The sequence below is a fragment of the Sus scrofa genome, chromosome 13 (genome assembly GCF_054392235.1).
Source record: "Sus scrofa isolate SSC_HxYL_T2T_F1_AM1 chromosome 13, Sscrofa_HxYL_maternal_Yorkshire_Landrace_v2.0, whole genome shotgun sequence".
In the NCBI taxonomy this organism is placed as follows: Eukaryota; Metazoa; Chordata; class Mammalia; order Artiodactyla; family Suidae; genus Sus; species Sus scrofa.
Genome location: NC_139395.1, coordinates 214,991,520 through 215,005,440, shown reverse-complemented (window position 1 = coordinate 215,005,440; position 13,921 = coordinate 214,991,520). Strand labels below are relative to the sequence as shown.

The 13,921-nt window shown below is 46.4% G+C and overlaps 1 protein-coding gene across 2 annotated transcripts; it reads right to left on the bottom strand.

Annotated features, from left to right (window-relative positions):
- Positions 1-4,816: 4,816 nt before the first annotated feature.
- LOC110256480 (carbonyl reductase [NADPH] 1-like) lies at positions 4,817-9,983 on the bottom strand. Of its 2 annotated transcripts, none has more exons than XM_021070959.2 (3): positions 9,599-9,983; positions 8,670-8,786; positions 4,817-5,521 (listed from the first exon to the last, which is right to left on the bottom strand). In XM_021070959.2, exons 1-3 carry the CDS (start codon positions 9,939-9,941, stop codon positions 5,049-5,051), a joined length of 933 nt encoding a protein of 310 aa, XP_020926618.1. In that variant the 5' UTR covers positions 9,942-9,983; the 3' UTR covers positions 4,817-5,048. The 2 variants fall into 2 exon arrangements, with proteins under 2 accessions (XP_020926618.1, XP_084848167.1); XM_084992041.1 differs by having other exon boundaries at positions 8,670-8,748; positions 9,599-9,930.
- Positions 9,984-13,921: the final 3,938 nt, after the last annotated feature.

The following is a 13,921-nucleotide window of genomic DNA, read 5'->3' as shown; positions in this document are numbered from 1 at the left end:
GGCCTTCCTCAAAACGGAAGAAAAAATCTCAAATCAACAACTTAACCCACCACCTGAAGGAACTCGAAAAGGAAGAACAAACAAAACCTAAAGTCAGCAGAAGGAAGGAAATCATGAAGATCCGAGAGGAGATCCATAAAACAGAGAATCAAAAAACAATGGAAAAAATCAACAAAAGCAAGAGCTGGTTCTTTGACCACGTCAACCAAATCAACAAACCTCTGGCCAGTCTCCCCAAGAAGAGGAGAGAAAGAAACCCAAATCAACAAAATAAGAAGTGAAAAAGGAGAAATCCTGATGGATCCTGCAGAAATACAAAAAGCCATAAGAGAGTCCCATGAACAATTGTATGCCAACAAATTCGACAATCTAGAAGAAGCAGACAACTTTCTAGAGACCTAGAGCCCGCCAAAACGGAATCCAGAAGAAATAGATCACCTGAACAGACCTATCACTAGAAATGAAATTGACGATGTCGTAAAAACTCTCCTGACAAGTAAAAGCCCAGGGCCAGATGGCTTCACAGGCGACGTCTTTCAAACATACCAAGAGGAACTTATACGCCTCCTCCTTAAACTCTTGCAAAATGTTGCAGAAGAAGGAACACTCCCAAACACCACCATCACCCTCATACCAAAACCAGACAAAGATACCACCAAAAAAGAAAAGTATAGGCCATATCTTTGATGAATGTAGATGCAAAACTTCTCAGCAAAACTTTAGCCAACTGAATCAACAACATAGAAAAAAGATCATCATACACCACGACCAAGTGGATTCATCCCAGGTGCACAAGGATGGTTTGCCGTATGCAAATCAATCAACGTCACACACCACATGAACAAAGGAAAAGTCAAAAACCACATGATCATCTCAGTAGATGTGGACAGGGCATTTGACAAAGTCAAACATCGATTCATGGTAAAAACTCTTAGCAAAGTGGTTCCAGAGGGAGCATACCTTAACATAAGAAAAGCCATGCACGAGAAACACACCGCTAATATGACACTCAATGGAGAAAAGCTGAAAGCCTTCCCATTCAAATCTGGAACAAGACAAGGATGCCCACTCTCACCACTTTTATTCAACTTAGTATTTCGGAAGCTGGAGACACAGCCATTAGACAAACAGAAGCAATAAAGAGTATGTAAATGGGAAGAGAAGAGGTGAAATTGTCACTGTGTGCAGATGACACGATACTATACAGAGAAAACCCTAAGGGCTTAACCCCAAAACTACTCAAACGGATCAAAAAAATCAGCAAAGTAGCAGGATACAAGATTAACATTCAGAAATCAGTCACATGTCTGTAGACTCCCAATGAAATTCTAGAAAAGGAATACAAAAATACAATACCTTTTCAAGTTGCACCCCCCAAAATCAAATACCCGGGAATTGACCTGACCAAGGAGGTGAGAGACTTATATGCTGAGAAGTATAAAACATTAGTGAGGGAAATTAGAGGATGCAAAGAAAGGGAAAGACTTTCCACGCTCCTGGGTCGGACACATTAACCTTGTAAAAATGGCCATGCTACCCAAAGCAGCCTACAGATTCCATGCAATCCCCATCACGCTCCCCAAGACATTTTTCACTGAAGTGGAACAAAGAATCCAAAAATTTATGCGGAACCATGAGAGACCCAGAATTGCCAAAGCAATCCCGAGGAACAAAAACCAAGCAGGAGGCATAACTCCCCCAGACTTCAGGCAGTACCGCAAAGCTACAGTAAGCAAGAGAGTGTGGTCCTGGTTCCAAAGCAGACATACAGACCAATGGAACAGAATAGAGAATCCAGAAATGAGCCCAGACAACTATGGTCAATTCATCGTCAACAAAAGAGGCAAGAATATGGACAGGAAAGAGACAGTGGTGCTGGGAAAACTGGACAGTTGCACATAAATCCATGCAACTGGAACACACTCTCACACCATGCACAAAAAATAAATTCAAAATGGGGGCTTAACGACTTAAACGTAAGACAAGACACCATAAAGCTCCATGAAGAGAACATAGGCAAGATACTCTCTGCTGTCAACCGTACAAAATTTTCTTAGGTCAGTCTCCCACGGCAACAGAAATAAAGGCAAAAATAAACCAATGGGACTAATCAAACGGACAATCTTTGGCACAGCAGAGGATACCATGAAAAACCCCAAAAGACACCTTGCAGAATGGCAGAAAATAGTTTCCAACGATGCAACTGACAGGGCTTCATCACTAAAAGATACAATCACCTTAAAAAACTCAACAGCAGAAAGCAAACCAACCAACCAACAAACAACCCAACGACCCAAATGAAAATTGGGGAAAAGACCTGAATATACCTTTTTCCAAAGAAGACATGTGGATGGCCAAGAAGCACATGAAAAACATGCTCAGCATCTCTAATTATTAGGGAAATGCAAATCAAAACTACTATGAGGTACCACCGTGCGCCTATCAGAATGCCCATCATTATCAAGTCAAGCATTATAAATGCTGGAGAGGGTGTGGAGAAAAGGGTACCCCCTACACTGTTGGTGAGAATGTAAATTTGTACACCTATATGGAAAACAGTATGGGGGTACCTCAGAAAACTAAATGGAGAAGTACCATATGACCCAGCAATCCTACTCTTGGGCATACATCTGGAGAAAACTTTCCTTGAAAAATACACCGGCACCCGTGTGTTCACTGGAGCACTACTCACAATAGCCCCGACGTGGAGACAACCTAAATGTCCATCGACAGATGAATGGATTAAGAAGATGTGATCGATCTGTGTGTGTGTGTGTGTGTGTGTGTGTGTATGCCATGGAATACTCACCCGTGAAAAAGAACAGAAGAATGCCATTTGCAGTCACATGGATGGAACTAGAGACTCTCATACTAAGTGAGGTAAATCAGAGAGAGAAAGACAAATACCATACAGTATCACTTATATGTGGATCTAATATAACGCACAAGTGAAACTTTCCATAGGAAAGAAACTCATGGACTTGGAGAACACACTGTGCTTGCCAACGATGACGGGGAGGGGGAGGTGGAGGGAGTGGGATGGACTGGGAATCTATAGTTAATAGGTGCAAACGTATTGCGTTGGTAATGGATAAGCAATGAGATCCTGCTTCATAGCACTGAGAACTGTAGCTAGTCACTAATGATGGAGCATGATGGAGGATAATGTGAGAAAAAGAATGAATACATATGTGTGTGTGTGTGTGTGACTGGGTCGGTTTGCTGTAGTGCAGAAAATTGGCAGAACCCTGAAACCCAGCTATAATGGAAAAAGTAAAAATAATTAAACTAAAAGATGTTGTACCGACACACAAAGGAATACCACTTAGCCAGAAAATGAACAAAAGAAGGCCATTTGCAACATTGAAGGAACAAGAGATGCTCATACCAAGTGAAGTAAGTCGGAAAGAGAAAGACAAATACATTGTGATATCACTTATACGTGGGATCTGAAATATGGTGTGAATGAACGTATCTGTAGAAACTAAACAAACTGATGGACATGGAGAACACAGATGTGGTTGCCAAGGTGGAGGGTGAAGGCGTGGGATGGATTGGGAGTTTGGGGTTTCTAGGTGCAATCCATAATGTCTGGAGTGGATTGGGAATGAGATCATGCTGCATAGCACAGGGAACTAGATCCAGTCATAATGGATGATGACGGAAGGTAATAGGAGAATAGTATGAACATGCGTATAACTGAGTCACGTTGCTGTAGAGTAGAAATTGACAGAAAGTTCTAAGTCAACTATACAACAATCGCCCAGCGGCTCCAAAGTTCAGTCAGAGCGATGCTGTGAAAATCTGGACTTAACAGCTGGATGACAGGTATTGCAGAGTCCTTATGGCTGGAAGGGCTTGTCTGTCTGGAAGGATTCTGCTCCTTGTGGACATCTGCCTGTCTGTCCATCCATCTCTCCACCTCCCGAGGGGACAGTTTCTAAATCCCATATAGCAGAGGTTCAGGCAGTAGCCGTGACCCACCCATGCTGGCCACCCTCCCAGCCTATATCCTTTGAGGTCCCATCCACATACACTGGAAGGTGATGGCCCCATCATTGACCAGAGGGTGCAGCTCCTGGGTACTCCATGCATAGGAAGTCGCACAGGGCAGAGATGCTCTGCAGGTCACCGATGTCCAGCTGGGGGAATTGTAGGCTCAGGGCCTCTGCCTGCAGTTGCTTCACTGCTGCCTGTCCTCTGGGAATGTCCCTTGCTGGCACAGCTCCCACACCATGGGCAATCCTTGTTTGCGTCAGGCACCATTACCACGTGGGTGTTGGACTCATTACTGACGTTGCAGGCCTCCTGCCCCTCCAGGCTCACATAAACAACACACCCTCCCTGCATAGACTGGACCACAATCTCTCCTATCCACCAACACACCTGCACACTCCCTCTTCCCTGCCGGCTCTGATTCTCTTAGGTCCGCATCTTTCATAAAAGTGCCCCCTCACACTTCAACTACACAGTTGCTCTTGTCCCATTGAATTTGGGGTTTAAAGACACCAGAGCAAATATCCTCCCTCTGTGATGCTGCCCGTGTTACACTGCTGGCTGCTGAGCTAAAGCCCACGGTCTCAATGTCACCATGCTCCTCGGTTTATGAACCCTCTCTGGCGACTTTCCTGCTGCAAAGGCAGATCTGAGTAGCTGCAGCAGAGACCACTTGGACCCGCAAAGCTCAGTGGATTTCCTGTCTGACCGGATGCATAACGGGGGTTGTCCCAAGTTATGCTCGCGCTTCTCTTGACCTGCCTTTGGGTCTCTTCCATGTCTGAGCCTTTTTAGCATAGGAACAGTCGGCACACGTGGACCTTTATGAAGAGCCATTTATTCATCTCTTGATTGGTTTACATTATTTGTCATCTACTCCATGTTTCCCTTCCTTGGGGTCAGAGAAGTAATCACATAAGCCTTCACAGAATGAGCAGCCCTCTGTGAGTGGGGACTTAATAGAGACAATTTGGTTCTCTGTTTTCTTTTTCATTTTTGCATCAGGATACATTGACAGTGTAAGTACCCTTTTGGGGAAATCAGGACACAAATTATGCATTGACCCAGGGGAAGCTCTCAGGGAGAACACCCCACTCTACAACTTTTTTGTCAGAAACAAACTGACCGTGAGGCCCCTCTGCATCTGAGGGCAAAAGGGCCAGGTACACGGGGGTCTCTGCTCCTTCCTCTGGGCTCTTGGGGGCTTTGGGTCCCCCCATGTCAGTTCTCACCCACCCTGGGCAGCAGGCATTCAGGAGGATCTTGTCCCCTGCTCTCTGCTCACTCAGTTTCCTGGCGTAGATCCTGGACAACACAGAGACCCCAATTTTTGTCACTCCGTAGGTCGAATCACTCCATCCCTCCTTCCTGTGCACCCCGTTCTTTGTGTCTTCCACAAACTTGTTCATGAGCCCCACCAGCTCCTCCTCTGTGATGGTCTCACTCTTGAACTTCTGCTGCAATTCAGGGCTGCACTCGTTAAGGGCTCTGACACCCTCAGTGCTAGACACATTCACCACTCTGCCTGTAATACAACACAGATCCTTATATAGAGACATGAGCACCAGAAGGATATAGACCCAATTCCCCAGGAGTGAGCAGTTTGCTAGGTGAAGACGTAAGAGTGCCTCTGTGAGAGAGGGACATGAACTGGCCTTGGATCATCTGCTGAGCATCGTGTATGGATGATGTCAGGGAATGAAATGCTCTAGTGGGGAGGGCAGTGCCCAGATTCCCATAAGAAAAGGCAACTGGTGTATGGAGGAAAATGCTCAGAAAATAAGAGGAGTCCTCGCTGCACTCAGGAGAGTGGCCTCCTTTGGGGCCACCTGAGGGTCTATGGTCACTTGGCCAGTGCTCTAGGACAGGTGTGTCTTGACCTGCCAAGGGCCTGTGGGTTTATGAATGGCAGTTCCTAGGGGATCAGACAGCATTCATCTTGGGAGGCTCAGTCAGAATAAGCTAAAAGCATTCATTTCAGGGTCTGAATTTCATGCATTTTTTTCTGGGTTTGGGTTTTTCTCACTCACGAGTAATGCCTCCAGTCCTGGCTATTGGAGGACAGAGAGGGGCAGTGGAATCTGATTATTTCGGAGATGCCCAGTGAGCATGCCACTGAGAGATTCAAAGGGACCTTAAGAGGGAATGAGAGTAGGACATGATAGGGGCCGTCAGAAGCAGGTCTTCCTGGGTGAGGAGGTGCAGATACTATGGAGGGACTGTCCTCAGGTGTGGTTCCTTGCAGTGTCTTTTTGGGTGCAGGAGGGGAGTGGAAATGGGTGCAGCCCCAAGGTAGGAGTTGGCTCATTGTTCCTAAGACTCTAGCATCTTCTGAGACTCCAAGGCCCCTGAATGTTTCCTCTGCCAGCCAGTCAGAAGGAGGGGAGATGTGTAGGAGACAGACTTGTTGAGGCCATGTCTGGACACAGAGCTGGGAATTTGGGCTGGAGGTGGCAGGCCTAGGAAGTTATATTGTGCCCTGCTGAGATGAGATGCTGTTTCTGGACCTGGCTTTTCCACCCTGGTGGGAGAACCCCTGTCTAAGGCGTCAAGGCAGGTACTGATGTTGCGGGTCAAGTGTCCTGGGAGACTGAGTGACAGTCTCCTCTGGTTGTCACACTGATGGAAAATGAGTAGATGACAAAAATCGAGGGGAGCTGAGTAGCAGCTACTTTCCATGTTGTAAATTGGTGAAACAAGGTGGCCATTCGATTGAGTGGCTTTAGTCCCCTGGTGGGTTATGGTAGCAGTCCAGAGTATGAACCTGTAAATGTCTAATTGTGACTCGATTGAAAGCTTAGGAGCACCATTGACAAAGAGCCACCAAGTTTCTGAAGCTGCACACAGTCCATAACCTCCTTACTTTCTTTCAGTCTTCTCTCCATAATCATGTGTCCCTCTCTACCCATGGTAGAAGCATCATCACCACATCTAGTTTTGTGATTTCTGAGGCAAATAGATATATTTTTCTAAGAAAATATCTTTAAAAATTTATATGCCTTGTGGAGTTCCCATCGTGGTGCATTGTTAACGAATCTGACTAGGAACCATGAGGTTGCGGATTCGATCCCTTGCCTTGCTCAGTGGGTTAAGGACCCAGCACTGCTGTGAGCTGTGGTGTGGGTCACAGATGTGGCTCAGATCCCACGGTGCTGTTGCTCTGGTGTAGGCCGGTGGCTACAGCTGTGATTGGACCTGTAGCGTGGGAACTTCCATACGCCGCGGGAGCAGCCCCAGAAAAGGGAAAAAGAAAAAAAAAAAAAAGAAAGAAAGAAAAATTTATATGCCTTGGCTTATTGCTTAATATCTGTCAAATAGTTGAAGAAACAGTTGTATGCTAAAAATGTCCAAATAGCAGTTGACTAAGGGGAGACCACAATTTGCCAAAACACATGAAGTGGAAGTAGGTTTATCTGTTCCTCTCAAAGTATCCCTCCCCCAAGTTGCCTCCTGCAGTTATTAGGCATATATCTCAGACTGTTGCTCTGTTAGATAACTTTTGTACTAGATGTAGTTGCTTGATGTCCTTTGGATGTAAGAGAGCCCTAGGAAAGCCCCCTTGGGTGCTCTCTGTAAGGGAAGGCCTAAGCTTGTGCACAGGATGCTTCAGCCCTTGGCCAGGGGCCTTGGAGGAAATGTTAAACCCTTAGAATGTCCTGCCTGAGAAGCCTGGCCTGGACTTGTTACCTAGGGTCCCGCTCTATAATCTGTGTTAACAGGTGACTATGCTGGGGCCTTGGGGTACTTGGTATGAGGTGGATCTTGGGAGGGGCTGAAGAGTCAGGAGAGCAAAGTGCTCATTGGGCCACACCTAAGTGAGCAACAAGCACCAAGGCCACTGGACACCATGGTCAGTGTGAGCTCCCGGGTGGGCAATGCTCCACAGGTGCTGTCTCCTGTTGTTTCAGGGAGAAACTCGTGCTTCCCCCAGGATCTGCTGGGAGAGGGCATGTGGCAACTCCATCCTGGTCTTTCTTGACCCTGTGCCATGAGACCTTGACCACTGCTGACCTGAGCTAGTCTCTGTTTCCTAGTTTACTCTCATGTGTGTTTAACAGACTTTTGCTGAGTTCTGTGTACTTTTAGTAAATTATTGACCCTGAGGGTGGTATGGGATGTCCTGAATTGGCCAAGACTCCGAAGTGTGCGCTTCGCTTAGCATCTTTAACCAATATATGTATAATATATTCTATCAGGTGGAGTCAAAAGAAAACGTGAAATGAAGAGATGAAGGGAAAGCCTTTGGGGGCATAATGAATTGATGGTAGTCTGGGCTCCCGAAACCCGAATCAGAAAAAGCCAACAAGCAACGACGAAAGGTGAATCAGGTCACTGTGAGCGGGAAGGAGGGGTGAGAAGGTCTGGGTGGAGTCCTAAGGGAAGCCCAGCTGTGACGGGCATGGGGCAAGTTAAAGGGCTCTCAGAGGAGACCTTTGCGTTAAGGTGGGAAGAGAAGAAAGGGCCAGATGTGCAAAGAGCAGCTGGACCGAGGCAAGACTCAGTTGGACTGTGTAGAAGGACCTGTGGCCTCAGGCACCTGGAAAGGTGGGGACACAGCCTTGCTGCCAGTGAAGTGGAAGAGGAGAGGGAGCTGGGACCGCAGAGGAGGCCAGAGGCAGGCGGAGCCCAGATCTTGCCTGAAACCCCTTATCTTGGGCTCCATTCAGACTCACCTTTGGGTCTTATTAGCGGCAGAAGCTCGGTGCACACATCTCGGGTTCCCACGAAGTTGGTTTTCATCATCATTTCTGCCTGAGTATGAAATGGTGTGGGATTGGCAGCTCTTAGAGCTGAAGGAAATGGAGTTAATAAATATTAGCCTTATGTGAAAATTTTGACAATGGTAGCTCTTTGTAATATGTTTTCTTTCTTTTTTTGGGGGGGGGGTGGGTGGGCTGCACCCTAGGCATATGGATATGGATTTCCCACGTTAAGGGTCCAGTCGGAGCTGTAACTGCCGTTCTACACCACAGCCAGAGCTAGGCAGGATCCAAGTCGTGTCTGTGGCCTACACCACAGCTCATGGCAAAGCTGGATCCTTCCCCCACTGAGTGAGGCCAGGGATCAAATCTACCTCCTCAGGCATAGTAGTTGGGTTTGTTACCCTTGAGCATGACAGGAACTCCCGTGCTATGTATTCTGATGAATATTAATTAATGTCCGTGTTTCCTTCGCAGCGTTGTGCCAGTGCGCATTTCAGGGCTTGATCGTGCTCTAGAGTTCTGTAAGATGGCACCATCAGGGGAGGCTAAGTGAAGGGAGCAAATATGGGATCTGCGTGTCCCATGCTTTGCCAGATTTTGTTCATGTCAACATAAGTTAAAAATTCACTGAAGGGCTCCCAAATTCCATGAGAGTGATATTGTGAAAATCTGGACTCAGTCCTAAACCGTCTGACCAAAGGTATTTCGGGAGCCCTCTGGCTGGAAGGGACTTGTCAGTCTGGAAGGATTCTGCTCCCTCTGGCCACCAGTATGTCCACTCTCTGGGGAGTGGGCTCTAGACCCCACACCTGAGATTCAGCCAGTGCCCTGTCACAGCCATGTTGGCCACCCTCACAAGGCTGTATCCCATCCAAATATGGGAACTCCCATCCACTTACTTCTGGGGGTGATGGCCGCATTGTTGACCAGCACGTCCAGCCCCCCGTACTCCTTGCACAGGAAGTCACGCAGGACCCGGATGCTCTGCAGGTCATTGATGTCCAGCTGGTGGAAGCGTGGGCTCAGGCCCTCTGCCTCCAGCTGCTTCACTGCCGCCTGTCCCCGAACCACATCCCTGGCTGTGAGTACCACATCCCCCGAGAACTGCCGACACAGCTCCCGTACAATGGCAAGGCCAATACCCTTGTTTGAGCCAGTCACCAGGGCCACACGAGTGTGGGAGGACATGGCCGGTGTAGTGTGTCCGAGCCTCTGGTGTGGAGAGTGGAGGGTAGTGTGCATCTAGGACAGGAGGCGGGGCAATACAAGGGGCTGGACCTGACTACCAAGGAGCTAGTAACACCAGAGCTGGGATCCAGTGTGTCTGGCTGCCAGGAGTGAGACTCCTAGGGCACTAAGCCCTGCCTTCTTGCCTCTGTCCAAGGACTGGCCAAATGGTGCACGATGTTCCCAATGACCAACTCCTGACTCCACTCTGTCCCTGGTGCCACATCCAGAGCCAAACCTGGGCACAGCAGTCTTTTAAATTAACCTGAGATGCCCGGGGTTCTGTTGGGAGGTGATATATAGGTGAAGGGCCCCTGGGGGCAAGGGAGTTCTAGCAGTTGAGCAAAAAGTATTTGGGAGGAGATCTTCCAAAGGAGAAAAAGGAGTGCTGATTCATTCTCTTAGGCTGGGCCCATTACTCCCTACAGAATGGCAATGATTGCTTTTTCTGTAATGAAAAAAAAACTGCTAAGGGAGATGGCTTATGAGGAACAGAGTTCCTGGCAGCTTTCTTAAGAGGCATTCCAGACAGTGAATGAGAGACATGGTCCTATGTTCAACTACCCTTTGGGCCGTGTACCTGGCTCTGTGGGATTCCCAGTGATGCCCCGGGCTTGGGGGGTTTGTGAAGTTCTTTCTGTGCCAAGCCAGTGGTTGGGATATTTATTGCATGCAGGAATAATTCTTTGGGTTCCTGAAAGGGCCACATTTTGGTTTGGTTTATGTTACTATAATAAGTGGAATATTGAAGTGTATGTTATATTTTTGGAAGTTGACTTGCAGTGCTTCTGTTACTGGAGGGAACGTGGAGGACAATCCTCAGGACCCTGGGGAGGCCAGGATTGGTGTTGGGCGGGAAGAAGTTTGTCCTTGCTGCCCTGGCTGCTGTTGGGACCCTCTTACAGGGACTCGTGGCAGCGGATGCTTGGCAATCCCCCTGTGTTTCAGCAACAGCCCCTATATCCTGATACTCCTCTTCCGAGCAGTCCTATGATGTGATCCCCATTTTACAGTTGAAAGGATAAAGTAGATACCCCTTGTGGCTCAAGGTCATACAGGAAGGTGGCTCAGGCAGGATACCTTCTTCCTGATGTTTGTCCGGAAAGCTGTCAAATAGGAAACCTAAAGCAATTCCATACTCCTTGTTCGTCCTCCTAACGAGATCCAACAATTAGGAACAATTGGTTTGGTATTAAGCAGTCTGCACCAATGGACATGTGTCAGGAACTATGTCTTCCTTAATAACCTTTCAGCCCTCCTTTCCCACTTAAATTTCACTTTCTCCCTCCAACAACTGGGCCATCATCTCTCCTAGCCACTAAAACCCCTACTGGCTCCATTTTCCCATCCTCTCTGATTCTCATAAGGGTATATCCTTCATCCAAAGTCCCTCCCAGTTCACAATCACTGCTTCTGGGGGACCCTGATCAGGAATCATTTGCAGCCCCGGCCACCTCAGAGGGCACCACAGAGGAGGACATTGCAGTGGAATACCACCTGTTGCTGTTCTTGCTCCCCTGGGAACACACCCACCCTGCTGTTGCCACTGCCAAATGCTCTGGGCATCCTGTAAATCCGCCTAAGTCTCATCCACACTTCCCAGGGTCCTTCAATAAGGAGAAGGCTGTGCCACCTTCCTGCAGGTCCTTGCTGCTGTTAAGAGCCCAGCAGCCAGGCACTGACTACTACCCCTAAGCATTGCCTCCTGCTCCCTGGGAACACACTCAGCACCTTGGGGATAACAGCCTGCTCATACCAAAGAACAAGACACCTAATATTCAAATTCCCATGACGAAGAAAAATAGCAACCCCCCAAAAATACAAGGGTGTTCCTGATAGAAGTCACCCTCCAAGACTTCAGTTTGGCTTCCCTAAACTCACAGAAAGAGAAAACCATAAGCAAGATGAAGAAGCTCAGGAACCAATTCCAGTTAAAGGAACAGGAGAATTCACATGAAGCAGCAAAAAAATGAAACAGTCCTTGGTAGTCTGATAGACACTGTGTTCAAAAGGGAGGAGGTGAAACTACTGAAGGAATTGAGTCTGAATATCAAGGAATTAAGAGCAGAGGTGAAAAGTAATGCAGATTCCTTTGGAAAGGAACCAGAAATGTGTAAGTAGGAACAGAGAAAAATTAGGAAATTCATGTTCAGAGACACAAACTGAGCTAAAGGAACTGACGAGCAGAATGAATGATGCAGAGGGAGGAATTGGTGACCTGGAAGATGGACTCATGGAAATCACCCAGTCGGGACAGTGGACAGAAAACCAAATGAAAAAACATGAAAGCAGTATAAGAGATCCATGGGGTGATACAAAGAGGGCCAATGTATGCATAATAGGAATTCCAGAAGGAGAAGAAAAAGAAAAGGGGATTGAAAGTATATTCAATGAAATTATGTCTGAAACCTTTCCAACACTAAACAAAGTAATCTGGTATCAAGATACAGGAAGCCCAGAGGGCCCCAAACAAGTTGAACCCAAACTGGCCCACACAAAAACATATTATGATACGAATGGCAAAAGTTTAAGTGAGAGGGAGGATTCTAAAGGCAGTAAGAAGAAAACAAAGGGTTAATTCTAAGGGAACACCCACATGGCAGAAGGCTGATTTCTCCACAGAAACAGTAAAGGCCAGAAGGGAGGGGCAAGATATACTTAAATTCTGAAAGGAAACAATTTGCAGCCTAGAATACTCTATCCAGCAAGAATATCATTTAACATAGAAGGGGGAATAAAGAATTCCTCCAACAAACACAAGCTAAAAGAGTACAGCAAACCTAAACCATTCTTCAAGAAACACCGAAAGGGCATCTCTAAATAAAAGAAGAAGTACGAAGAAATAGGATGGAGAAAACCACAACTGGAAAGCAAACACTTACATAAGCCAGCATACAGATCTAAAAGAGGAAAAAAAAAAAAACCCAACAACCTACAGTAAAATCGATGATAAACACAAGGAACAGCAAAGGGACAAACATGAAGATGCTAACAAGGGACTTCAAAATCTTAGAATGTGGGGAATGAAAGGAAGACAGTAGAGACTCTTTTTTTTTTTTTTTTAAACAATAATATGCTTGAGCCTGTATGACTATCAGGCTAAAACAAGCAAATCCAGGAAGGGTTCACATTCACAAAAGCTCAAAAGAAAAGTACTCAAGCACAAAATAAATGGAAATCATCCAACCCCAAAAAAAGGAGGATAGGAGAAACATAGAATCAACTGGAAACCAAGGTTGAAAATGGCCATAAATCCATATGTATCAATAATTACCTTAAAGGTCAATGGACTGAATGCTCTTATCACAAGACACTGAGTGGCAGACTGGATTAAAAAAAAAGTAAACACCTACAATCTGCTGTCTACCAGAGACTCACCTTTGGGCAAAGGACTCCTATTGATTGAAAGTGAGGGGATGGGAAAAGATATTTCATGCCAATGGACAAGACCAGAAAGCAGGAGTTGCAATACTCAAATCAGACAAAATAGGCTTTAAGATAAAGGCCATAAAGAAAGACAAAGAAGAAGACTATTTAATGCTTAAAGGACCCACTCAAGAAGAGGATGTTACACTCACCAATACATATATGCCCCTAATGCTGGAACACCCAGGTACCTACAACAAACACCAACAGACATAAAAGGAGAAATAGATGGGAGGACACTAATAGCAGGAGACTTTAACACCCCACTCACATCGATGGACAGATCCTCTAGACAGAAAATCAGGAAGGCAACAGAGATCCTGAATGACGCAATGGAAAAGTGAGACTTAATCGACATTTTCAGGACATTCCATCCAAAAAAATCAGCATACGCATTCTTCTCAAGTGCACCTGGAACACTCTCAGGGATTGATCACATACTGGGGCACAAAGCTAACCTCAACAAATTTAAGAGTATAGAAATTATTTCAAGGATCTCTCTGACCACAATGACATGGAACTAGAAATCAACCAGAGGAAAAGATATGAGAAAAACCCGACCACATGGA

Bases quoted from the DNA above. Each gene is read 5' to 3' on its own strand.
- LOC110256480 (XM_021070959.2), bottom strand. From the start codon at position 9,941: ATGCACACTACCCTCCACTCTCCACACCAGAGGCTCGGACACACTACA. The intron at 8,787-9,598 runs GTAAGTGGATGG...CATTTCCTTCAG, and splicing joins TGCGGCCATCACCCCCAGAA to CTCTAAGAGCTGCCAATCCC. The intron at 5,522-8,669 runs GTGAGTCTGAAT...GTTGTATTACAG, and splicing joins GCCGCTAATAAGACCCAAAG to GCAGAGTGGTGAATGTGTCT.